The 27,219-nt window shown below is 38.2% G+C and overlaps 3 protein-coding genes and 1 long non-coding RNA gene across 5 annotated transcripts; 1 reads left to right on the top strand and 3 right to left on the bottom strand.

The window, feature by feature from the left end:
- Positions 1–22,951, top strand: LOC147869423 (UNC-50 family protein). 2 transcript variants are annotated; one of them, XM_087329283.1, is made up of 10 exons: positions 1–144; positions 3,092–3,159; positions 16,352–16,377; positions 16,502–16,592; positions 16,970–17,065; positions 17,393–17,464; positions 21,631–21,689; positions 21,796–21,918; positions 21,996–22,067; positions 22,279–22,951. In XM_087329283.1, the coding sequence occupies exons 1-10, from the start codon at positions 55–57 to the stop codon at positions 22,332–22,334; spliced, it is 753 nt and encodes a 250-aa protein (XP_087185409.1). In that variant the 5' UTR covers positions 1–54; the 3' UTR covers positions 22,335–22,951. The 2 variants fall into 2 exon arrangements, with proteins under 2 accessions (XP_087185409.1, XP_087185418.1); XM_087329292.1 differs by lacking the exons at positions 1–144; positions 3,092–3,159 and adding exons at positions 12,902–13,045; positions 15,992–16,059.
- LOC147869425 (uncharacterized) lies at positions 4,543–5,352 on the bottom strand. The gene is made up of 2 exons (XM_087338172.1): positions 4,876–5,352; positions 4,543–4,782 (listed from the first exon to the last, which is right to left on the bottom strand). The coding sequence occupies exons 1-2, from the start codon at positions 5,224–5,226 to the stop codon at positions 4,543–4,545; spliced, it is 591 nt and encodes a 196-aa protein (XP_087194298.1). The 5' UTR covers positions 5,227–5,352.
- On the bottom strand, positions 19,930–21,039 carry LOC147869424 (uncharacterized). Its single transcript, XR_015530688.1, has 3 exons — positions 20,810–21,039; positions 20,672–20,696; positions 19,930–20,012 (listed from the first exon to the last, which is right to left on the bottom strand). It is a non-coding gene; the product is annotated as an uncharacterized LOC147869424 (long non-coding RNA).
- A 1,191-nt stretch (positions 22,952–24,142) lies between the features above and the next one.
- On the bottom strand, positions 24,143–25,934 carry LOC147869422 (uncharacterized). Its single transcript, XM_087329271.1, has 3 exons — positions 25,591–25,934; positions 25,106–25,187; positions 24,143–24,359 (listed from the first exon to the last, which is right to left on the bottom strand). Exons 1-3 carry the CDS (start codon positions 25,917–25,919, stop codon positions 24,246–24,248), a joined length of 525 nt encoding a protein of 174 aa, XP_087185397.1. The 5' UTR covers positions 25,920–25,934; the 3' UTR covers positions 24,143–24,245.
- Between the last annotated feature and the right edge of the window lie 1,285 nt (positions 25,935–27,219).

Below are 27,219 nucleotides of genomic sequence, written 5' to 3'. Positions count from 1 at the left end.
GTAATCTCTGTATTTACCTCTCCCCCTTCACAGACACTCAGAGTTGAAGCTACGATGCTTCCCACGAGCTCAAATCGGCATCGCCAACCTTCAGGCTTCCGTCAGAACTCCCTCTTGATGCAGTATCTTGGTCGGATTGTTAAGGTACGATTTCTTCGTAGTCTCTTTCTTCCTCGTCTTTCTAATTGGTGAGTACCTTATATCATGTGACTGCATCGATCGATTTGAAATCGAGAAGAATATAGATCTATTTTGTTTTCGTAGAACTTAGATTTGAGTCTGTGCTGCTGATAAAAGAAGGAAACAAAGTGCACATGCTTAGGTATAAAAGTTGAAATAGAGCTGGGAGAGCAGGAAGGACAAATAAAGAGAAAAGAAGTAATGATTTTTAAATATGTAGTTTTTTCATCATGCCATTTCGCTCTTGACAAACGGAGGAGAAACAACAACAATAGAAGGAAAAAAAGAAGAAACAGTGAATTTTATTCCTTGAGGGAGTCACTAGAACTGCTCGAATCTCTCGTATTCACCTGAGGCTTATGAAAAATTGCTTTTTCAAACCAATCAAAATCTAGATCTTTGCACTATTTTTGAACATGTGCCCGAGTTAATACGTAAAACCCAGAAAAATCCAGTATTTTTGTATAGAAGAACACATACTATTACCAGTTTACCCATGGGTAACGACTTTGGGAGCAGTTTTTTGTATTCTTATAAGGTAAAAATACAATGTACATCTAGTTTTCACGATCCCAATTTAATTATATGCATTCTGGTCTGCATTTTGGAGCAAATTAGCATCAATATTCTCATCATTTCGTATGTTATCATCGTGGTCATAATGTAGAAGTTTTTGTGGATGTTGTCCAATGTTAATGTCTCCAATATGCAGATGTCATTGCTTGTTATTAGCAATAAAATAAGTATGTTTTGAGGGGTTTACAGAATATAGTAGACCAAAAACAGAATGCATACATGCAGCTGTAAGTAACATTCATCCTAAGAATACATCTGTGAGAAGGGAAAAAATGGAATGCAGGATCAAGATAAATAAATAGGCGAAAAAGAGACACCAGGATAGAGCAAAGTCTCCACCTCTCCACAGGGTCTCCAATGTCAGGGGGATGATCCCTTTACAGAGTCATTTGCTGTAGACTACCCTCTTCATTACAAAATAGGTGCATAGAATAGGAGACAGCTAGGGCTCCCACTATTACAGAATAATTTACAGAGAATAATTTACGTCATTTCCTCAACATTTGATTAAGAGTTGGTTAGCACTACAAACTGGATGTTGTTTGTCTGGCCACAATCTGGATGCCTATGCGTGGGGCATAAGCCTATGATCTATGATTATATAAAGGGCTAGCTAACCATGTGCTTTGGTCTACCTCATTCCTACCTTAATTCCTAGTCTATGTCACCTCAGTATGAGTGGGATTCTATGGTTAACCAATATCATTTGTAAACACCTAACTGAAGGTATTAGCTAGAGGCTTCTGTGCGGTCTGGGGTGCATTTTGTATCCTCTCTTTGTTCATGAGCTCTTTACATTATTTGACACATTTAGTCTATCCCTTATTCCACATCCACCTCTACTTATAGAAGAGATTTGTCATCATTTTCTCAGCCTCAGCCTCATTTATCATGAACATGGAGTTTCAAATAGTTAGCTCCTTACGAAAGCAATGACAAGTTACCCAGTGGTGAGCGAGTGCTAACACAATTCATGAATGGTGCCTTTGGATCCGGGAGTGACTATTATGCTGCTAGATTTAAGTTTCGAGGATTGGGTGTAGCCTTCAAACACATAACCAGATGCTATAGTCTCATTTCAGCACGATATAGGTGGATTTAGAGGCCCATATTATTGGCAAACAATGTATGTTTCCATGTAGTGATGGCATTAGCTTTGTATAAGACACAATCATGCTTTTCTAAGTTTTTGGGCAGAGAGAGAGAGAGAGAGAACAACAGAATTTTAGTGTCCGTGGCAGAGATAAAGAGATGGCAAGCTAATTTTCTTAAATCATAGAGAGGGAGAGGTGGTTATTGTTAATAGGAAAGGAACAGAAACAATAAACTATCTGTTGTACATTGGATTAAAAACCCTAGAAGTAGCTCACGTGTGCTAGTGAAAACCTAGAAAACAAATTAGATCTGTTATAGAAACCCTCAAATCAGATCGGATCAACATGTGAAACACTGAAAATAGATCAGATCTGCAGGCGAATCCTAACTTAGGCTGAATCTGGATTTGAACGAAGATATATGGATCACTAAAAATATGGGTTCCAACTAGGATAAACTTCTCCACGAAAATAAAAGGGAGAGAGAGAGGTTTTAGTTCTTCCTAGGCAACTGAGGAAAAAAGGCAGGGTTCCATTAACGCTTATTGGGTTTTTGGTATCGTTAATTGGCATTTATATGCCAGCCTAATGCGAGTTCTTATATGGTATTAGGTATCTTTCAGTGATATAGCTGAGTTTCTTGGCTGCCGCTGCTTTGTTTACTTCACTTCAACCTTCTCAGAACTAGGCCACAAGGCATATTTTGAAGGATTTTACTGGGCACCTATTCTGGAGAATCATCGATTGCTTATCTCAGGGTGGTAGCTAACTGACCACCGCTTTCACTCGGCCTGTACAAATAATATAAAGCCATTGTTAAACAAAAAGGCATTGGATACATATTTTAAAGGATTTAACGCTCAACTGAGGTGTTGTGTCCGTAGCATCCTGCTCAACATTAGTATTGTTTGAGTGCATTCTTAAAAAGGGTTCTAGATCTCATTTGTTGATCATTGGGTGATCACTACTGGAATTCAAGCTCTAGACCATGATTGTCTCGTATCCAATAGATGTTTTGGTGGTATGGAATGCTGATAAGAGTCAAGGATATCACCTTCACTGATAGCTCTCAGGATTGGAGGAGAGCCCATGTTTTCTGTATCCCTGGGAGTTGAGTTGGATCTCCACCTTTACTGTGTGTATGCTTCTGTGGTTCATGTCAGGCTTTGTATTAAGGTTTTATAGTTTGGATGGGACATAAAATGGAACTTGGCTAATACAAAAAAATGCATGTTTTTCAGTGGAGACAAATGGATGTAGAGTACACATTTTGGCAGATGCTTCAGTTGTGTACTTCACCGAGTGTTGTGTAAGTTTTTTGGCTCCACTCGTACTATCTCCAAACTTTTCTTTCTTTTATTGAGAGTTTGTGGGAAACAGCTTATTACAACTTTTGCTATATATTGTACATCATGAAAACCACTATTGTTTTTAACATAGCCTTAATTATCAATTTGTCTTTGATTATAGAATCTTGTGTTTTTATTCTATAGGTTATTATTGTATCTTTCCAAAGAACATATCTGTTAATGAGCCATTTGATTATCTATTTCTAAAAACTAATATTTCTATGTTGATGATTTGGTCTGTTGATTGTTCAGATATCAACAAACAAAGTTTCATAAACGTAAGTAATTGGTGAAATTATAGTAGCAATACTGGTGGTAACAATTAATAAATTACAATTCACAAATCTCTTGTTGCGAAAACTATCAAAGAAGCAAATGTTAAATTATGTTTTGCTCATGCAGAAACAAAGAATCAATGGGCAAGAGATGATCCAACTTTTGTGGTGATTTGCAGCATATTGCTTATGATTGTTGCTTCTGCTTACTGTGCAGCGTCAGTATTTCTGTTTTATACTGTATAGAGGAAACATTAAGAAATATCTGAGTTCTCTTTATTTCCTAAAGTTTCCCTAAGATTTCATTATGTCCCCAAATATACTTGGTCACCACATCTCTGTGCCATGTCACCACATGAGTAAGGCATTGCAATTACACTTACAAAAGTCGGAGATATCCATCTTTGTAAGAACTCCCCCACCAACATTTGGATAGTCTTCATCATGTAAAAGCCACAATCCCAATAATTTGGCTGAGTTGTGATGTGCAATATGTGATGTCGACCCTCGGGCACAATGGTGTGGTCTGACAGTTTAGATTAAATTTTTCGAATCGCCAACTCTCCCATTCTATGCATGTTGTCAGTTGTTGCCTTGTTCAATGGATCGCAGAAGACTACTTTGCTAGTTAGCTTAGCAATTTTTTGTCGCTTCTTCGTCCACAACACCCAATGCCCGTCAAGCACGATCGAAATGAACATAAAATTATATTTAGCCACCTTCTTAAGGATGGCTTACCCCTTTATCGTCTGCTGGTGTAGAGGCACCCAAAGTGGATCGACGACGATGAAGTGTTTTGTCACCTCGAGTGGTAACGAGTACTCCATCCACAACATGAATAAGGTCATAGTCCACGTCGATGCCATTTTACGACACTTGCACATGGTCTCAAGATCTGACTCGGTAACGTCAAGGGCCAAATCGAGACGTTGGCAGGTCAGCTGGTACCTGAATACATAGAAATAATGTTGTTTGAGTAGGTATATCACACCCCATGTAAGTTAGTAGGATACTACTTTATATTTCACATAAACCCTACTTGGAAAAGTGTTTATTTTGTGTTTGGATCTATAACATTATGCCCTTACCATGCTGAATTTGAACTATTGCCACATTCGGTGCAACGCCATTTGAATTTGATGTTAGGGAATAAACATGAGTGTTTGACTTGACCTCCTTCTGTTGGCCTAGCATTTTATGTCGTCTTTGTCTTGGTGGAGTGGACACACTACCCTCAAATGGGTTTAGAGCCTCATCCACATCCGTGGACACACCTTGCGGTTGGGTGGATATCCTCACCTTTGTACACTGTTCCACCACAATAAGACACATTTTATTATCTAAATTCTGCAAATAAACCCTCCAAAACATATTTGAAATGAAATCTTCGCTCATACTTACATAAGAATCCAAACCGGATTCTATCTTCTTTGTCAACATCTCTAAACGCTCATCCTTTTTGGAGTCGTATATGACCATCTCGTTGTCCATAAATCGCGCCACGAACTCTGCCTTTGTGTCAAGACGGAGTTCAACAGGAATAGAGTTGTACCTCAAAACAACCCTAACCTTCAACTTCCGAATATATGTTTGTCGATTTCTGTTGTACTTGATTTCGGGGTCCATGAATCTTATGAGTGATCTCTGACACTCATGGCTATTAAAGCATGCCTCCGGAATACCCTCCTCTATACGCATCCCTAGTGGTAGGACTATGTCTATTCCATGTTTCTTGCGTAAATGTGATTCCATGTCACGTTTTTTGTGATACCACCTTGGCGAGAGGCGGCAATACTCGGTATAGATACATACACGAGCCTTGTTCCCATTTGCATCTCTTCCAACCTTATACAACGAGTCTAGGCGAGGAGCATCTCTTCTTTCTATATGTGTTATATATTTAAGATTGACATAAAGATTGACATATTGTAACGACACCAAATCCACATTCCATTTGGAGGAACATCTTGGTCGAATGTTGCCATGGCATGTATGGGCTCGATCTAAGACACATATGTCTGATCCATTCTGTCCCCACTCGTACACATGTCGGCTAATGAACTTCGCCAATATCTTCTAACGGAGACCCTTTAACAAATCATGAGTCAACATACATGCATCAAACCCTAAACCAGTATTAGGGGAGATTGGTTCGTGACATACCTCTCTTGAGTTGGATATATGTCATTGTTATCGAAATTTCACCAATCTTTGTACTTGGACTTGGAAGCCATTTACCACCATTCAAGTAATCAAACATTTTTTTGATTTTTAATACTCTTAAGTTTAAGCAAGTAAATCATTAAACTCGAAACTCGAAACCTTAATCCCTCACTTCCAAATCTCCCCATATGTTATATCCCACTTATCATGTTGCAATAATTAGATTAAGCAAGAATGAGACTCAAATCCCAATGAGACAAATGTTGAAATTCGAATTAATGTAAAACTATTCATCTTTAGGGACTAGGGCCTCATCTTACATAAACTTAATCATGTCAAAAGTACTTATTTTATAGGATATTGGGATTTGAGTCTCATTCTTGCTTAATCTAATTATTGCAACATGATAAGTGGGATATAACATATGGGGAGATTTGGAAGTGAGGGATTAAGGTTTCGAGTTTCGAGTTTAATGATTTGCTTGCTTAAACTTAAGAGTATTAAATTCAAAAAAATGTTTGATTACTTGAATGGTGGTAAATGGCTTCCAAGTCCAAGTACAAAGATTGGTGAAATTTCGATAATAGTGACATATATCCAACTCAAGAGAGGTATGTCACGAACCAATCTCCCCTAATACTGGTTTAGGGTTTGATGCATGTATGTTGACTTATGATTTGTTAAAGGGTCTCCGTTAGAAGATATTGGCGAAGTTCGTTAGCCGACATGTGTACGAGTGGGGACAGAATGGATCAGACACATGTGTCTTAGATCGAGCCCATACATGCCATGGCAACATTCGACCAAGATGTTCCTCCAAATGGTATGTGGATTTGGTGTCGTTGCAATATGTCAATCTTTATGTCAATCTTTATGTCAATCTTAAATATGTAACACATACAAAAAGAACAGATGCTCCTCGCCCAGACTCATTGTATAAGGTTGGAAGAGATGCAAATGGGAACAAGGCTTGTGCGTGTATCTATATTGAGTATTGCCGCCTCTCGCCAAGGCGATATCGCAAAAAAAGTGACATGGAATCACATTTATGCAAGGAACATGGAATATACATAGTCCTACCACTAGGGATGCGTATAGAGGAGGAGGGTATTCCGGGGGCATGCTTTAATAGTTATGAGCGTCAGAGATCACTTAGAAGATTCATGGACCTCGAAATCAAGTACAACAAAAATCGGCAAACATATATCCGGAAGTTGAAGGTTAGGGCTATTTCGAGGTACAACTCTATTCCTGTTGAATTCCTTCTTGACACAGAGGCAGAGTTCGTGGCGCGATTCATGGACAACGAGATGGTCATATACGACTCCAAAAAGGATGAGCGTTTGGAGATGTTGACAAAGAAGATAGAATCCGGTTTGGATTCTTATGTAAGTATGAGCGAAGATTTCATTTCAAATATGTTTTGGAGGGTTTATTTGCAGAATTTAGATAATAACATGTGGTGAAACAGTGTAAAAAGGCGGGGATATCCACCCAACCGTAGGGTGTGTCCACGGATATGGATGAGGCTCTAAACCCATCTGAGGGTGGTGTGTCCACTCCACCAAGAAGAAGACGACAGAAGATGCTAGTCCAACAGAAGGAGGTCGAGTCAAACACCTATGTTTATTCCCTAACATCAGATTCAGATGATGCTGCACCGGATGTGGCAATAGTTCAAATTCAGCATGGTAAGGGCATAATGTTATGGATCCAAACACGAAATAAACACTTTTCCAGGTAGGGTTTATGTGAAATATAAAGTAGTATCCTACTAACTGACATAGGGTGTGATGTACCTACTCAAATTACATATTTCTATGCATTCAGGTACCAACTGACCTGCCAACATCTTGATTTGGCCCTTGATGTTACTAAGTCAGATCTTAAGACCATGTGCAAGTGTCGTAAAATGGCATCGACGTGGACTATGACCTTATTCATGTTGTGGATGGAGTACTCGTTACCACTCGAGGTGACAAAACGCTTCACCGTCGTCGATCCACTTTAGGTGCCGCTACATCAGCAGACGATGAAGGGGCAAGCCAACCTTAGGAGAAGGTGGCTAAATGTGATTTTATGTTCATTCCGATCGTGCTTCACAAGCATTGGGTGTTGTGGACGAAGAAGCGACAAAAAATTGCTAAGTTAACTAGCAAAGTAGTCTTCTGCGATCCATTGAACAAGGCAACAACTAACAACATGCAGAGAATGGCAGAGTTGACTATTCGGAAAATTTCATCTAAACCGTCAGACCACACCATTGTACCCGAGGGTCGACATCATGTATTGCACATCCCAACTCAGCCAAATTGTTGGGATTGTGGCGTTTACGTGATGAAGACTATCCAAATGTTGGTGGGGGAGTTCTTACAAAGATGGATATCTCTGACTTTTCTAAGTGTAATTGCAATGCCTTATTCATGTGGTGACAGGGCATAGAGATGTGGTTCACCAAACGTGAAGTGGATTCACTTCGGATTCATGTGGACGAGTGGGCGTGAAGGGTACTAGGATTTTGCGACTGGTGGCTCCATATTGTAAATTTTGTGAATGTTTTTAACACAGATTTTGTTATAGAGCTAATGTTGTAACTATATTTTGGAATCCACACAAATTTTTTATAGCGAGAATTGACTCATTGTATATCGCGATCACTTATTAATGGAAATGTTGTTTACAACAAGTGTTTATCTCAAGTTGATTTGTTGTTTTAAACCAATCACAAGTTGTGATCTAAAGTTGATTTGCTGTTTTAAACCAATCTAAGTTGTGGTCTAAAATTGATGTGTTGTTTTAAAAGTTTCGAGCTAGTTGTGATCTTCAATAGATTTGATGTTTTAACCAATCTCAAGTTGTTTATCTCAAGTTGGTTTGTTGTTTTAAACCAATCTCAAATGTAAACCAATTGATTTGCGAAAAAGCTAATCTCTTCGAAAGAGCTGATTTGAAAAAGTTGTTTTAAACCAATCTATCTCTGAACCGTTGTAAAAAATATCAATGGTAATAAACCAAGTTGCCCAAACCTCTTAAAATTAATTCTCTTTTGATATGGTCACGCAATCAAGTTGCCCAAACCTCTTAAAATTAATTCTCTTTTAATATGGTCACCTAACCAGGTTGCCCAAACTTCATAATCCAGGTTGCCCAACCTCTTCTAATATGGTCACCTAACCATAATCCAACGGCCAAAAAAACGGTCATATTAACATGTAAATTAATCACATTTTAAGTCACATTAAACCCTTCACCATCATTTTAATTAGAGTTGATTCCATCTCCAGTTAATTACCTTTTAAGATCAGATTCAATTAATCACATTCTCTATCTTAATTTGAAGCAATTAATCACATTCTTTGTCTTAATCAAGTTCTTATAATCACATTCTCTGTCTTAATCACATTCTTATAATCACATTCTCTATCTTAATCAGGTTCAATTAATCAAATTCTTTATCTTAATTAGGTTCAATTAATTACATTCTCTAGCTTAATCAGATTCTTATAATCACTGTCTCTATCTTAATCATAATCTCTGTCTTAATCAAATTCACTTAATCACATTCTCTAACTTAAATTACCTTTGATTAATCACTACAAGAAAACCAACTTGTTGAGATGAATCCAAATGAAATAGATTTCATCACGTCCTTGTATGATTCTGAGGATGGTTATGCATCACCATACTCCGCAACCATCGACGAAGACTTGGATTCGTCTACATCCGAAGACTATGAGTCGCCTTCATTCGAAGAAGAGGTGAAGGAGGTTGATCCCTTCATGTATTGTTCGACGAGGTATTTTGCGTTCACTAGAGGTACGTACGATTTAATGCTTAAAGATTTATTGGGTCAAGTTAAGGTAACATTTGAAATATTAAGCACACTCGCAAGGGGTGCACCTCTTAATTTACATGCATGGAGGCGCATGAAGAGTCGTCTCACGCTTAGAAATGAGAATGCAATACACCTTAAGGCATTGCCTCATCTTTAGATTACACACGTAGAGAAATGGAGGGAGATAGTACTGGCATCACATTGTGGCGCATCGCACCGTTCTTTGACAGGTACTTTGACAGAGTTAAAGAGACTTTGGTCCAATGACCTTCCTGACCATGGGATCCCAAGTGCGTATGTGAAAGCAGTGATTGACCAATGTGGTTGTCAAGTTGTGTCGAGGTTAACTCCATCTGACATGGAGGGGACAAGTGTCGTGAAATATAAAAAGTCTAGACCCATAGAAGTGATCAAGATAGAGGCACATAGGGTTGATGATACACTCATAGATGTTCAATTGAGGTATCACACACGCTTCCGTACAGGGGTCACAAGGGGTGCACACGTGACTAGGTATAATTGTCACCGATGCGGTGTGGCCAACAAGCAATATCCATGCACTCGACGTAGAAAGCATTCATCTCGATGTGGGTGTACTTTTTATGTGAACGCTCGAATGAATGGCGGGGTTGACCATGGGACAATGACCCTTTCAATATATGGACCTCATACGGGTCATGTATCGGGAAGTAGACCATATGCGTACTATTTGCTAGTGGCCCCAAATATTATAAGTTGTTGTAGAGATGACCTTTTTTATGTTGGTTGCGCACGACATGTGGCACGGATGAGCATGCGTAAGGAAGCATATCATAACTCCAAGGCTAGTCCATTAGACCTTGTGAGTTATAGGTTCTTTATGATACCAAAGGAGGCCAATAACATGGCCAACAAGTTAAAAATTGGGAGTGCCATGTCAGGGGTTGATTGGTCTTTGATGATGCAAGATGCTTATGCCCTCCGAGATCTTGGGAAGGTGGCTCATGTCCAACCCTACTTGCATGGTGAATATGGATCTCCCGCAAGGCAACCATTCATCTTGGTGCTCCAAGATGAATGGATGTTAGAGATGTGTGAGCGATTGTCAATAACCAACTCTTGGGCAATCGACTCCACGTTTAAAACAAACCAATTTGGCTTGCCATTATATGTAGTTGTGGCCCCAAATGCCATGGGAGTTGGTATCCCATTATGGTACATGATATGTAGTTCTGATAAGGGGTCTAACCATGAGCAAGTAGCTTTAGAAACTTGCTTGAGAGTCATATTCGCATGGATGCCCAATGTGAGGCCAAATGTCATAGTCATCGATAAAAGTTGGACATCATATAATGCCATAAGTAATGTGGTTGCAATAGACCGATTATCTTGGATAGTTACAAATGGGCAAAGGTCGCAAACACATTGTCGACTTTTGTTGTGTCACTTCCACACAAAAAAAGCATGGTTGGACAACTTGTTGCCAAAGGTAAGTGTAACTGAGAGAAACCATCTTTATAATCGGATGTGCCAACTCATGCAATGCATTACAGAATCCACATTCAATGCCCAATGTGAGGAGTTAAAGGTAGAATATGCAAACAAGTCAGGTGTTTGGCAATATATATAAGGAGGATGGTGTGGCTTGACATGTGTGTGGAGGAAACTATGGCCTAAATTTGGTAGAATGTTCAACTACGGACATGTTGACACTACCAATCTTGTGGAGAGACATTGGTAGTTGATCAAATATACTGCCTTAAGAGGGAGGATAAACCGATCAATTGCCGATCTTGTGCATGTTTTAATCAGGGACAGTCAATCTGGCACTTGCATCGGGGGTATTGTTATTGAATGGTATAAGCAACAACAAGAAATATGTGAGAGTGGTGGATTTGCACCACGTGCAAATTGTAGGGATCAAACAACAAGACTTAAAGAGGCCGAAAGGCTACTAGAGAGGTATGAAACTAATGATGCGACAATGCATATTGTGAACGAGCCCCGATATTGGTTTATTATACCAAAGGAGGTCAATAACATGGTCGAATGTATGGTATAATGTATTGCTCCAATGTTCATATTGTGATTGCCAAGACCCTACAAGTAAATGTAAGCATATACTCGGCATCAGGATGATTATTGAGAGGCACATGCCACATCTATGTGGGTCGTTGCCTTTTATAGATCATGCAACCCATATGCGCAATGACAATTTCACAGGGACGGAAGTGGAGACAGAGGTAGAACCACAAATGGAGGAATGGGAGTCGAAAATACAAATGGTTGAGGGGGACTATTCAATGTCTTAGGCAAGGGTTATGATCCCTCAACCGTGCAACAATTTTGGCATGTATGGAGTCCATTGAAGAAATACTTCAGACGCTAGTGTATCACCTAGGTGCACTGAAACCAACCAATGAAGAAGACCGTGGATCCATAGGGCATAAGCAAGCAATTGGTGCAAAAAGGGGAGCATCAATCAACATTTCACAAGATCTTATTGGCAACTCCCCAAACACTTCCAAGGCACAAACAGGAAAAATGCAAAGAGGCGCAAGTCGAGCTAGGAGGCGGTTGCCAATATGTGCGATAGAGAAGATGCGATACTTGCATTGTGAAGCCTTGACCTTTAGATCAAGGGACTCAAATGTTGATTGTTGCAAGAATTGTAGTCGAATCTTGCCATCATCTCCGGATGAGCCATAAACATAGCTTGAGTGGTTTTGCGGACCGGTGCATTTGGGGGTATGTCATATGTTGATTTATGTTTTAAGTTTCCTATTTCAAGTATGCCATCCTTTGATTTGGGTTTACAGTGTTTAAAGTGGATTTACGTTCTCTGTTTTAAGTTTTAAGTTTTTTAACTTTTAACTTTTATGTTTTAATATGATTATTTGTTTTAACATAAGTATGGTAAAGATTGTCGATTTTGAATAATTTAAGGTTGGATTTTGTGACTGTTTGATATGTTATTGTAAATTATAAGGGTAATGAACAAGCTTATTTGAAGATTTTGGTCGAAATGATACATTTGGTTAGGCGACCTGCAACGGTTGGGTGATCAATCAATTAGGCAACCTGCAAATGTCAGGGTTGGGTGACCTAAAACAGTTGGGCGACTTGCAACAGTCAGAGTTGGGCGACCTCTAACAGGGTTAAGCGACCATCGACTCGGAGTTGGGCGACCTCTAACAAACTTTTTTTTCGCGCATTCTTCCTTATCGAAATCTGACGGTGCATATCGCACGCGCCTTCCTCTAAGTGACCTGCACCGTCTGTGGCTGCGATTCCCTCGCCAACCCTCTTTATGATTTGATGCAGAATAGACACGAGCTTTGTGTCATAATAGACACGTCGCATACATACAAACATTACAAACATTACATACATACATACATACATACATATATACATACATACATACATAAGGCTAAAAAACTTGTTTTTGTAATCTCTGTATTTACCTCTCCCCCTTCACAGACACTCAGAGTTGAAGCTACGATGCTTCCCACGAGCTCAAATCGGCATCGCCAACCTTCAGGCTTCCGTCAGAACTCCCTCTTGATGCAGTATCTTGGTCGGATTGTTAAGGTACGATTTCTTCGTAGTCTCTTTCTTCCTCGTCTTTCTAATTGGTGAGTACCTTATATCATGTGACTGCATCGATCGATTTGAAATCGAGAAGAATATAGATCTATTTTGTTTTCGTAGAACTTAGATTTGAGTCTGTGCTGCTGATAAAAGAAGGAAACAAAGTGCACATGCTTAGGTATAAAAGTTGAAATAGAGCTGGGAGAGCAAGAAGGACTAATAAAGAGAAAAGAAGTAATGACTTTTAAATATGTAGTTTTTTCATCATGCCATTTCGCTCTTGACAAACGGAGGAGAAACAAAAACAATAGAAGGAAAAAAAGAAGAAACAGTGAATTTTATTCCTTGAGGGAGTCACTAGAACTGCTCCAATATCTCGTATTCACCTGAGGCTTATGAAAAATTGCTTTTTCAAACCAATCAAAATCTAGATCTTTGCACTATTTTTGAACATGTGCCCGAGTTAATACGTAAAACCCAGAAAAATCCAGTATTTTTGTATAGAAGAACACATACTATTACCAGTTTACCCATGGGTAACGACTTTGGGAGCAGTTTTTTGTATTCTTATAAGGTAAAAATACAATGTACATCTAGTTTTCACGACCCCGATTGAATTATATGCATTCTGGTCTGCATTTTGGAGCAAATTAGCATCAATATTCTCATCATTTCGTATGTTATCATTGTGGTCATAATGTAGAAGTTTTCGTGGATGTTGTCCAATGTTAATGTCTCCAATATGCAGATGTCATTGCTTGTTATTAGCAATAAAATAACTATGTTTTGAGGGGTTTACAGAATATAGTAGACCAAAAACAGAATGCATACATGCAGCGGTAAGTAACATTCATCCTAAGAATACATCTGTGAGAAGGGAAAAAATGGAATGCAGGATCAAGATAAAAAAATAGGCGAAAAAGAGACACCAGGATAGAGCAAAGTCTCCACCTCTCCACAGGGTCTCCAATGTCAGGGGGATGATCCCTTTACAGAGTCTTTGCTGTAGACTGCCCTCTTCATTACAAAATAGGTGCATAGAATAGGAGACAGCTAGGGCTCCCACTATTACAGAATAATTTACAGAGAATAATTTACGTCATTTCCTCAACATTTGATTAAGAGTTGGTTAGCACTACAAACTGGATGTTGTTTGTCTGGCCACAATCTGGATGCCTATGCGTGGGGCATAAGCCTATGATCTATGATTATATAAAGGGCTAGCTAACCATGTGCTTTGGTCTACCTCATTCCTACCTTAATTCCTAGTCTATGTCACCTCAGTATGAGTGGGATTCTATGGTTAACCAATATCATTTGTAAACACCTAACTGAAGGTATTAGCTAGAGGCTTCTGTGCGGTCTGAGATGCATTTTGTATCCTCTCTTTGTTCATGAGCTCTTTACATTATTTGACACATTTAGTCTATCCCTTATTCCACATCCACCTCTACTTATAGAAGAGATTTGTCATCATTTTCTCAGCCTCAGCCTCATTTATCATGAACATGGAGTTTCAAATAGTTAGCTCCTTACGAAAGCAATGACAAGTTACCCAGTGGTGAGCGAGTGCTAACACAATTCATGAATGGTGCCTTTGGATCCGGGAGTGACTATTATGCTGCTAGATTTAAGTTTCGAGGATTGGGTGTAGCCTTCAAACACATAACCAGATGCTATAGTCTCATTTCAGCACGATATAGGTGGATTTAGAGGCCCATATTATTGGCAAACAATGTATGTTTCCATGTAGTGATGGCATTAGCTTTGTATAAGACACAATCATGCTTTTCTAAGTTTTTGGGCAGAGAGAGAGAGAGAGAGAACAGCAGAATTTTAGTGTCCGTGGCAGAGATAAAGAGATGGCAAGCTAATTTTCTTAAATCATAGAGAGGGAGAGGTGGTTATTGTTAATAGGAAAGGAACAGAAACAATAAACTATCTGTTGTACATTGGATTAAAAACCCTAGAAGTAGCTCACGTGTGCTAGTGAAAACCTAGAAAACAAATTAGATCTGTTATAGAAACCCTCAAATCAGATCGGATCAACATGTGAAACACTGAAAATAGATCAGATCTGCAGGCGAATCCTAACTTAGGCTGAATCTGGATTTGAACGAAGGTATATGGATCACTAAAAATATGGGTTCCAACTAGGATAAACTTCTCCACGAAAATAAAAGGGAGAGAGAGAGGTTTTAGTTCTTCCTAGGCAACTGAGGAAAAAAGGCAGGGTTCCATTAACGCTTATTGGGTTTTTGGTATCGTTAATTGGCATTTATATGCCAGCCTAATGCGAGTTCTTATATGGTATTAGGTATCTTTCAGTGATATAGCTGAGTTTCTTGGCTGCCGCTGCTTTTTTTACTTCACTTCAACCTTCTCAGAACTAGGCCACAAGGCATATTTTGAAGGATTTTACTGGGCACCTATTCTGGAGAATCATCGATTGCTTATCTCAGGGTGGTAGCTAACTGACCACCGCTTTCACTCGGCCTGTACAAATAATATAAAGCCATTGTTAAACAAAAAGGCATTGGATACATATTTTAAAGGATTTAACGCTCAACTGAGGTGTTGTGTCCGTAGCATCCTGCTCAACATTAGTATTGTCTGAGTGCATTCTTAAAAAGGGTTCTAGATCTCATTTGTTGATCATTGGGTGATCACTACTGGAATTCAAGCTCTAGAACATGATTCTCTCGTATCCAATAGATGTTTTGGTGGTATGGAATGCTGATAAGAGTCAAGGATATCACCTTCACTGATAGCTCTCAGGATTGGAGGAGAGCCCATGTTTTCTGTATCCCTGGGAGTTGAGTTGGATCTCCCCCTTTACTGTGTGTATGCTTCTGTGGTTCATGTCAGGCTTTGTATTAAGGTTTTATAGTTTGGATGGGACATAAAATGGAACCTGGCTAATACAAAAAAATGCATGTTTTTCAGTGGAGACAAATGGATGTAGAGTACACATTTTGGCAGATGCTTCAGCTGTGTACTTCACCAAGTGTTGTGTAAGTTTTTTGGCTCCACTCGTACTAACTCCAAACGTTTCTTTCTTTTATTGAGAGTTTGTGGGAAACAGCTTATTACAACTTTTGCTATATATTGTGCAGCATGAAAACCACTATTGTTTTTAACATAGCCTTAATTATCAATTTGTCCTTGATTATAGAATCTTGTGTTTTTATTCTATAGGTTATTATTGTATCTTTCGAAAGAACATATCTGTTAATGAGCCATTTGATTGTCTATTTCAAAAAACTAATATTTCTGTGTTGATGATTTGTTCTGTTGATTGTTCAGATATCAGCAAACAAAGTATCATAAACGTAAGTAATTGGTGAAATTATAGTACCAATACTGATGGTAACAATTAATAAATTACAATTCACAAATCTCTTGTTGCGAAAACTATCAAAGAAGCAAATGTTAAATTATGTTTTGCTCATGCAGAAACAAAGAATCAATGGGCCAGAGATGATCCAGCTTTTGTGGTGATTTGCAGCATATTGCTTATGATTGCTGCTTCTGCTTACTGTGCAGCGTCAGTATTTCTGTTTTATACTGTATAGAGGAAACATTCAGAAATATCTGAGTTCTCTTTATTTCCTAAAGTTTCCCTAAGATTTCATTATGTCCCCCTATATACTTGGTCAACCCCGCAAAGAGAATAATTATGTGGTCCAAAACTTATTTTTTTCTCAATTGTATGTGTTATTTGGGTAATTATATGCTCTATGCTCCCCTTTTCCTCTATTTCGGGGGTTGACCAAGGAAGTTTGTTGAAATATTGGAAACTCAATGGCTTTTGGCAAAATAAAGGAACCTTCAGGAGTATTTCAGTTTTTTCCACTACCATTTATCATTGTAATACCTGAAGCGCGATGATGCTTTTGGTTTAACAGTTTATTTTTGTTTCAGTTATGCTCGGAGTATAGTTCATGCATGCTTTACCATATTTTCAGTGGTGTGCTTTCACTTCTTGCTGTTTGGATTTCTTTTGGCAACAATATACTGGTACTTCTTATCTTTAAGCATAAATAATAAACATGCATCCATTAATGCTTAAGGTTCTATTATCTAGAGTTAGCTTATGAACTTTGTCAATAAAATGTAGATCACAAATTTTAAAGCTTTTCTTGCTGTGCATGTATTATAATAACATGGACATATATGTATGCATGTCCATACTACATACATGCATTTGCATTACCGCGTGTTATTAGATGTTTGAGGATTTACTTAATTCCTAGATCAACATGTTACTCTTGATATTTAAAAAAAATTTAATATCTTCTTTGTATAGGTCCGTTAGCAATAAAAGTCAATATTCTCTTTGTTCAGGTTCCTTTGCAATAATTATCTTAGAGAGGAAGCAGATGCTAACAGCTATGCAGTTGAACAACATGTTGAATGGTATTCTTAGAACCGTCTAATCTTATATATTTGACTAGTCATTGAAAAGGAGGGTAACTTTTTCTCTAATTATAATCGTTTTCTCTTTATTTCATGAAAATAAACATGATGTCTATCTTCAGAGCCGAATTCTCTGGTATTATTTCTTGTGTTAGTGAATGCAGGAGAGTATTTTGGGTAACAGCCAGGCCATATGAACTCCTTGATCATGGATTTTGCATATGATTATTGATGTGTTGGATGATGTGTTTTTTACTAAGGATCATCAAAGCTAAACACATACAGCTACTGAAATTAGCAATCATACAACCAGTTGCCATGATGCCCCTCACAAAATCTCTCTTTCTAATGATTCAAAAGATATGTAAAAGCAAAATTTTAGGTTCTATATGGATGCAAGATAGGAAGATGGGATGCATTATCTTGCTTCATGATGCTTCAATGGATTCCTCTATGAGTGAGGCTATTTTGAGCAATGTATTGCGGCCTGGGAAAGATTTGGAGGCTCATGTATCACATATTATATTACATATGTTGCACCAAACTATGAAACCGTCTTTTCTGAGATGTGAAACCGCACTCACCGATACATATTAGAACGTACTGGTACATATTTGTTTGCCATCCGCACCTTTGCATCCATATAACTTAGGTCACATTCTCTTTGATATGAATTGGAGCATTGGGGCACAGGTGAGTAGACTTATCGACCATTCATATTTTGTACCGAACAAGTTCGGGAGTTTGAGTATCACACCTTGGTACATGCATTCTCCTCCCTCACATTCTTGTTTGCTTTACACAATTAGTCAATCTGGTTCATTTCGTACACGCATTTGTCATAGTCAGAATGTGCACTCTCAATTATGATGTTCTTTAGTAAATCTCTTGAACAGCGAGAGTCACTAAATTCCACACTACATGAAAGTGTTTAGCATTTGGTCTCATAGGTCATGTTTGACCTCTGAGGACGATAATAAAATCTATCTAGTAACATATTTGGTCCAAACTGATATCATTAAATTGGATAGTTCGAGAACATGGACAAGGCTCGCATCATCTCTTGGTAGGAATATGCCCCACTATACTACGTGAGGGATTAAATTGAAAAGGTAAAATATTCATACCTTAAATCTCAGACATAGGCTGACAGAAAATTCGAGAATATTCTTGCGGTGCCTTGAGGTAGGGATCTGTATTTTACCCTGGATGGTGGCAAAAAGAGCTGGGACGGTAACCAACTCGTTGTTTTTGTAACCATAGGAATTGCCATGAATGCAGGAGACTACCCTAGGTATACAACACAGATGGGATAAAGCATGCCATAGTTCTGAACAGCTTTGAAAGATTATTGGCTGAATTGCATGAGAAAATCAGAACTCTTTAAAATAACAATGAAAAGTTGTTCACTAGGAAAAAGAACTGAGCTTGTTTCATTTCATGGCTGGACCTTTGGTAATTTGTCAATTGGTTTCGCTGGTTTGGAGCTATTGAAGTTGGATCCTGCATGTTGCAAGATGGATTCGTCATTAGGCATTCTTATGTGGATACATCTATCTTATGCATTCTGCAATGAGATAGGGCAGCCAAAACTGCTTCCCATCAATTAGAGATTGCGATAGGTAGATATGCATGCAAATCTATTGATGATGGCCCACTATAAGGCAGTATTTTTGCATGTTGCAGGATGGCTTTATCATTAGGCCTTCTTATGTGGATACACATCTATCCTATGCAGTCTGCAACCAGATAGGGCAGCTCAAGACCTTTTCATATCAACTAGAAATTGAGATGGATAGATATGCATACAAATCTATGGAAGTATGGATTTGCCAATTGTGCCATATGGAGGTGGAATCTAAACAATGGCCTCATCACCTTAGTCACCAACAAATAAAGGCCATTATCACATGGCACCAAAAGGTGCGTTCCTCACTTTAGAGATCTCCATATTTTTTAAGGTAGAAGCTTCAGTCTATCTAACTTCAGAATCTTAAGTGCTGAAATAAGTAGATCATAAGAACCCTATGTTTAGTTCTCAAAGACAAGACAACATATAATATGTAATCTCTTGTAGATAATTTTGGCCTGTTACAAGGCATTCATCTCTCTCTCTCTCTCTCTCTCTCTCTCTCTCTCTCTATCGCACACACACACACACACTCGCCTTTCTTTCTTTTATTTCTGGTACTAATATGGACACAGTAGAGTTCTCTAGCATTAGGCCTCCATGAACACTCTCTCACATAAGAGATCTCATATGCCAAAGCACCAATTCTCATTTTTTTATTTGCCAGAAGAGTCTTTTGATTACAAGCAATACAATGCTTACTAATTGTATACTACATAATGCCTCTAATTACAATCTAATCTCCCTCATAAACATAACACTTGCATTACCTTTCTTCTATGATCATTCTAAACATTCTCTTTCCTACAGTGATGATTTTATACAAACAAATGGGTCCTAAGCTGACATTGAATCTGTATAGAGTGCAAGCAGCCTTGGGAATTTGGGAGTGTAAGAAAGGGTATGAATGTTCGTTACCTCCCCTCTCTGGAGGAACACACTCTCGGTTACTACTTCTGGGTAACTGGATCAAGGAAATTGTGGTAGGAAGGGACTTCAGGTCATCCCGTCGGCTGTACACTTAGTCAGTTCCGGGAATTAGGGGAGGTAACTCTGCCCCAAGGGATTCCTAAATAACTCTCTTGATGGATCCCTGAACTCGTCTGATCCGCACGACACTCGGGGATGCAGATAACCCTTAGAGCTTCTTAGGGAACGCAGTAACAGATATCCTGTCGAATCAGCTACAATTACAAGCTCGCGATTACACACAGACAATATACTTAGATCACATGTTAGACACACAGGATTACCCCAGAAGAAAAATAATCGATTATGAATACACACAGATACAAGTACTGATCGACTGCCAGTAAAGCACTCACTCTCCCTCTCTGTACACTTCTTGCCTAAAATAATATTTTTTTATTCCCTTCCCTTTCTGATCACTCGGTATTTATATAGGCGTCCATGCTTCCTATTTCTGGGAAGCATGGCGCGTTACAATCATTCCTTATTAACTACTCGGCTCCCTTTATTTGGCTATTTGTGCTTGCTGCTCCCTGCCTCTTTTCACACCTTGTCCGACAGGCCAACAATGTTCTCCACGCGTTTGCTGTTAGGCCTATGGGATGCACGTACTCAACAACCTGCACTACCATCCTTTTGTGATAGTAAGTAATCCTGGAGGAGGCCATTGTCAGTGACAGCATAAAGTAATCCTTTTGATCACATCATAAAGCGGAGAAGTTTGTACAGTTCAAACAAGCATGAACATTTGGCTGCATGCACTGGGAAAACTTCCGACTGTCAGCCAGATCCAACTAACCATGAGTCCAAACCCTGGAATATAGAGAAATATGAATAATCATTATGATGTGGACCTTAGATGAAGTTCTACGATAAGTATTCACGAAGAGCACAAGGAGAAAGGTGATATGTGCATAATATATCATGTGATTTCTATATTGTAAATAATTTTGGGAATCAAGGTTCAGGGATCAAATGTCACAAAGGCAACTATGGATAATCAACATGATGTGTAACTTAGATTGTGTTCTATGATGAGTATTCACAAAAAGCACAAGGAGAAAGTTGATATTTGCATGAGTTATCAATGATGCCTGGCCGTCACTTTATGTTCCTCAAGTGCGAATCAAGTGGTATGGGAAAGTTAAATTGACTAATGTACGACGAGAAAAGCACAATGTGATGAATAGTATTGAAGGAGATTGTGCTGGATCAATAATGCAAAGTGATAAGTCTAATACCCTCATGTTTTTGCATTGGAAATGCCTTCTAAAATGGGCAACTTCATCACTCTTGGGCCATCTTACTTGCTCATGGCCAGTGTGGATAGAGCTTCTGTCAAGGGGCGTGAGTGTGGCTTGCTTTGCACATCTCCTGAATTTTGAGCTCAAAGATGTTGATAGTGAAATGACTGTGTAGTATGGTTGGTCCACCCAAGGGTTGCCTAGCCACTTTCTTAGAAGCATCTAGAATAGTTAGTATTTTTAATGCTGTGCTTAGGTATGTTGTGTATCTATGTGTTTTTCCCTTATGATCTCACTCCCTGAATTGTCTGTGCGTTGAACAGGCTGTACGCTTTTGATGTGCATTGCAATGCTTATTTTCCTCTCTTTATCTCCCTTTATGGTAAAAATACAATTCATCTCCAAGTTTGTATATAAAAAAAGATGAGAATATACTTAAACTGAATTATTTGTGCTGAATCTTGCTGATGACTGAAATTGTTATGCAGTTTTACATTATTTTTTGTCACCGCTTTTAATTGGCCAAGGCATTCTCCCAGTTATATTTTCAAATGCATTCTTCTTGCTGTCTCTCTCCTACTACCATTACCTCAACTTTCTTGGTTACAATGGTAAGCAGATTTTGGATCTTGTGTATGTGCATGTGTCAGAGAACATGCTAATTAAGAAATTTTCATGTGCTGTTCAGTTCTTCCGTTTTTGGACAAGACAACTATCCTTCTATTTCCCATATTGATAATCATGATTATCTTTCCCTTTTGTAAGTGTAATCTCATACCATTTCAAAAGTTGGTTATACTATTATAACTCAAGTTGTGTAATTGTTATGTAACTAAATATGCCCAACCAAAGTGTGCAAATTTTCATGCATGCATGAGAACCTTGGTTTATATTTTCTGAAGGTTTATCTTTTCTGAAAGTTCAGTTTGCAAGAATTCCCAAGTGATTGAGAATGACTTTCTTCTTTGCAGCTGTCCTAGCAGGGTTTAATCCATCAAAATTTGTGTTGAGTTTCTATTTCAACTAATTGTGGTACAGCATGATAGTTTGGACTAAGACTATCATGGATGCAGTTCGGAATTCAATATACCTAATGACAAGAGATGCAGTTCGGAAACACTGACGAGATTTTGAGTTACAGATTTTCCCTGTTTGTGTCTAGTATTCAAGGCACGAAGAACCTGGCCTTGATTTCTGCTAGATTGCATGGAGGTATATGACAGGATAAATCATGGACAACTGCAAAGTTATGTAGACCTCATGAATAATATATTTGACAAAGGAAGAAAACATTTCTTGATGGCAAGATTTCTTCATTTTTCTATTCAAATTATCAGCTCTTGATTCTTTCTGCATCCATGATTTACCATGATGTACAATCAAACATGATATACAGTGCTTTCTTGGGAATCTTCATTTGAGGTGGAGTTAGCAAATTTGTATCTATATATAATCAGCTTGTCGTCCTAGATCCTTGTAGTTCTTAACATTTATTATACAATTAAACATAAATTTGATCAGTATAAACTTGGGCATGAAGTTGACTGGTAATTTTGATCACTAAAACTATTTATCTATTGGTGCTGGCAATCGTGTATCATTTGGTTCATATAGATATTTGGAGCCTTGATGATCCATTATAAACTGAGCCATGAAGTTCTCTGGTGATATTTTGGTATCCTTAAATATGGATCTGTTGGCGTTGGCAAATTTGTCCAAGTATAATCAGCCTGTTATTGTCTAGACTTTGTTGTCCTTGTTACTTGATTGAATTTGAACTTGTGCACCCTGCCCCCGTGATTATGGGTCTATCAAGAACATGACAGGTTATTCATGCATCTCTATCGTGAGCTCCTTTCTAATTAAATTCATGTATGCACGCCCACACTTAATGTCATGGGGGTGTTGGATAAATTGCACACAATTAAAGCCAATTTGGGCTATTGTGATGATGACACATTTTCCATTTCACTTGGATCAAAAATTAAATGCATTCCTAATCAAGAATATATGATATTACCCTTTTTCACATCTTGTTGAAGGTGTTGCACGATCATATTAGATACAAGGCATGGAGGAAATTATTGTTGATATTTGTAACAGTTTGCATTGAAAAAGCTGTCAATATTGCATAAAACCTGATGAACAAACCAGACTCACACTTGATAGTTTCACAGATGGTTCTATTCCTGGCAACGTGGGGGATGTGCCATATCCAAGAGCATGTCAATGGAACAATGTGCAATATTTCCATTTTGGTGATTGGTTATAGAAGGTCATAGTTCTCTATGCAAAAAGTTTTAACCATTTTCCCATCAGAGAGATCAATACCAACATTTGTGGGAAGACAATGGGTTTATATTTTTTTACAGTGTTGGTGTTGGATGATCATTGTAGTCATCGTGTTGCAGATTAATGATAAATTACTCCGAACTATGGGCATACCAATACACATACTTGGCAATAAGTAAATACTGTTTCAAACACAAGCACGGAAATGCAGACACTCCTTTGACTCTACACATGATATTTATGAGTACAGGTTATTTTAGGTCTTCATTAAGTAGCAGTACGTACACTGCTTCTTACTACTACTGCATGTGGGGCAGTAAATATGTTGTTATATGTATTATGCACCTAACTATTATTGTTAAGGATGGTACTTGAAGACTTCATTGACCCTTATTAAACAAAATAATATTTGAAACCTCAATATTAAGAAAATATATTCTTGTGGAAACACAATTTACACAGATGAAGAGCCTTCTCTTCATAAAATTGCCTTAAGCTTGCAAAGAACTCACTCATTTTCACCATGCTCACAAATGCAATATATATATGAGCAAAAATTGAGAATGAAAACATCCATTACATTACGCTACACCCATCTCATAACACAAATTAAGGAGAGTATTTGTTAGATTCTGAAATTGGTTATTTAAGAAATCCGAGAGAATAACCTAGCCACAAAATAGCCCAACCCCGAATCAACTGATGCTAAAATCACTATCAGCACCATCACCACACCAACTGTGAATAGAGCCATTGTGCCCTGCAACATTCAATCGAAGAAGCTACAATGTATTACAAATGCAAATACGAAATAAGTACTTATGGAATGTTTACATATAAAAAAAGGCCAGTAGGACAAAGATCAGTAACTTTTACAAGTATCGAGCCTCATGATAATTATGAGACCTTCGATATATATATGGAGGGGGTCAAATTGTCTCACAAGGGCGAGATGCCAAACACTCTAGAGTGGAGTCAGAATGAGGAAACACCTCAAGCTCACTAAATTCCTTTACCCATAGATTGTAATAGTTTGCACGCATCTATCATCTTTTTACATGGTTGGGATGATTGCACAAAGGTCTCTTACGCAAAGTATAGAAAGAAAAAAGCTTTTGTCTCTTTCCATAGTTTGGTTTTGTTTTTCTCAAAGTTTCTACAGTGGCTTGAATCATTTTCAATGACTACAGATATATTGTAAAGATATTCATATCTATCTGAAATAAGATTCATATTTTCAGCATTCATGCTCATTTGATATTAGTGAGAAATGCTTACTTTGTTTCCTTAGTGTGTACAAGTTTAGATAGACTCTTCTCCTATTTACTTCTTTTCCTTCTGGTTTAGTATTAACAGGTACTATCTGTAATTACTTTCTTTTTTGCTATAACCAAGCTACTATCAATGTCCAAATAATTCTTCCGTTCCTTAACTTAAATCCCAGAATTACTTCAAACCCAATAACGGTTTATGTAAAAGAGCCAGAAAAAGAGTTGAACATATTACCGCACTTTGCAGTGAAGGGAACTCCAAGTATTTCAATTCTCCGGGTTGTTCCCACAAGAAAACAAGACCACTGAATAGATCCCTGTAATGACAGAGTAACATGTCATTGTTTTTTTGTTTTTGGCCAAGTTACCATGATATCCGATAAGTAAGACAAATGTCATTCAAGTAGGAATCATGTTTTGTGTGTATAAGCGTATGTATAATCTCCCTCTTTTTCTTTGCTGTTGTCGGATAAATAACAGCAAAACTATTTCCTTGTGTGTAGAATACTACGGTACAACTTAGGTACAACTTACCACGGGATATTATATGGCGGTGCCCGTAACAAAAACAAAGCGTGCATTTTGGTGAACACAATTTACAAAAATAAACAGAAAACAGGTGCAACAATTTGACAAGTTACAACATTACACTTAATAAAAGAGTGGCATATTCAGGAACCAACTTTCTAAAAACATAATTATACTCTCTCTCTCTCTTACCTGAACATAAGATGTAGGGTACTCAGAAATCGGCTACTTAGCGAATCATCATCATCATCACCTTGTTGGCGTAACAATTGGTCATTTATTGAACTCTGTGTGCAGGATACAGAGGTAGTAGTAAACCGTGGGTTAATTGATTTGTTGCGTTCCAAGGAGGGTGAAAGGAAAGAAGAAGAGGAAGATTTACAAATCAAACTACGCCGCGTATTCCTCTTGTACTTCTGATAGTAGCACTGGACAAGAGGGAGCAAGCTCTGCTGCTTCCCCACGCTCTGTGTTGGAGCGCAAACCCTAACCCTAATAGTGAAGAAGCTTGGCATGGCCATAGCTGCAGCTGGTGCTGAATCCCATGCCAAAGAGCCAGTTTTTTCATGTTATTAAAAATATTTATTTCGCGAGCATGCCCCCAATTTCCTTGGGTTTTGTTAAATTCCAAAAACTGCCCCTCGCCCCCTTTTTCTTCTTTAGTGTTCTCGAATGTCCTAACGAGCAAATGATTTGGGTGCGGTTCGTGTCGAGGGTCTCAAGCTCGAAACCCTCTTTAAACACCTTCAAACTCCTTACCACACCAGACCCCCCCCCCCCCCCCCCCAACCCTAAACCCTAAACCGTTCAAATCCGACCCCTCTCCCCGACATTCAAGCTAAGACCAATATAGGCCAAGGGATCTACAACCCATCCAACCGTCAAGCCTTGACCTCATTCATGGCTCCTTTTTGGATTCAAATAATAGTTGTTCAAAAGGCTGCTGCTTCTTCATTTTTTTCTCGACACTAAAATAAATAAATAAATAGCTAAAACTTTCATACTGCATCTTCCATATTCCACAGGAACTACCGAAATGTGCAAAACCTGCCCCGCCGAAACTCTCGACGGGAAATAAACCCATTGCCGACTTGGTAAATGTTCCTCTTTCAATAAAATGCAACAAGGAAAAGGACTCCGCTATCCAATGTTAAGCCAATTGAAGAGTTTGACAAAAATACATGAGCTTGGACGTAAGAATTGAGCGTGGAATCAGAGATTTAGATAATGTATACGTTAAGGAGATTCGAGAAAGTGGAAAATTAAAGAAAAGATTGATTCTTAAATAGTGTTTAAATTGTTGATTACAATTTACAAGAACAATCATATCGTCGTAATAAACCCAATCATAATGTTAATTAGAAGAGTCTTAATCATGTAATATTAAAACCCAAAAGAATATTATAAGATTTCACAAACTCCTATGTAAACCCTATTTATACTCTTTTGTTAACTCAAGTCAAATTCCATTGTAAGTTTCTTGATTGAGTAGATGTGTGCCTGTGTTTTGTTTTGTTTGATTATTCTTGTAAGTGTGAATTCCTATTTGATACTTATAATGCTACAAATTTCTTAGATGCACATGTGCTAGCCAACCAATCTTTTCCAACCAACATTTATTCTCTTGCGACTGTGAATAATGTTGTTTTAGGGGACGATAAACATTGTATTAATGGGCTAATCTATGGATTGTGGGCGTCACTCCCAATGGTACAATCACAATAACACATAAAACCACGTATCTCTCCACCCAATGCAAACATATAGCCTCACGAGCTTCTTAAGTTAAATTAACTTAGACACACACATGATCATTTAAGG

The sequence above is a fragment of the Azolla caroliniana genome, unplaced genomic scaffold (genome assembly GCF_043228905.1).
Source record: "Azolla caroliniana isolate FFs.n. ecotype wild unplaced genomic scaffold, voAzoCaro1.0.p SCAF_1, whole genome shotgun sequence".
NCBI classification, from domain to species: Eukaryota; Viridiplantae; Streptophyta; class Polypodiopsida; order Salviniales; family Salviniaceae; genus Azolla; species Azolla caroliniana.
Note: the sequence above shows the minus strand (reverse complement) of the source record. Positions and strands in the feature narration are given on the sequence as shown.

Bases quoted from the DNA above. Each gene is read 5' to 3' on its own strand.
- LOC147869422 (XM_087329271.1), bottom strand. From the start codon at position 25,919: ATGGCCATGCCAAGCTTCTTCACTATTAGGGTTAGGGTTTGCGCTCCA. The intron at 25,188-25,590 runs GTAAGAGAGAGA...CTGTCATTACAG, and splicing joins ACCCTACATCTTATGTTCAG to GGATCTATTCAGTGGTCTTG. The intron at 24,360-25,105 runs GTAATATGTTCA...TGAATGTTGCAG, and splicing joins TCCCTTCACTGCAAAGTGCG to GGCACAATGGCTCTATTCAC.
- LOC147869425 (XM_087338172.1), bottom strand. From the start codon at position 5,226: ATGGAATCACATTTACGCAAGAAACATGGAATAGACATAGTCCTACCA. The intron at 4,783-4,875 runs GTAAGTATGAGC...GTGGTGGAACAG, and splicing joins AATCCGGTTTGGATTCTTAT to TGTACAAAGGTGAGGATATC.
- LOC147869423 (XM_087329283.1), top strand. From the start codon at position 55: ATGCTTCCCACGAGCTCAAATCGGCATCGCCAACCTTCAGGCTTCCGT. The intron at 145-3,091 runs GTACGATTTCTT...CATGTTTTTCAG, and splicing joins ATCTTGGTCGGATTGTTAAG to TGGAGACAAATGGATGTAGA. The intron at 16,378-16,501 runs GTAAGTAATTGG...TTGCTCATGCAG, and splicing joins GCAAACAAAGTATCATAAAC to AAACAAAGAATCAATGGGCC.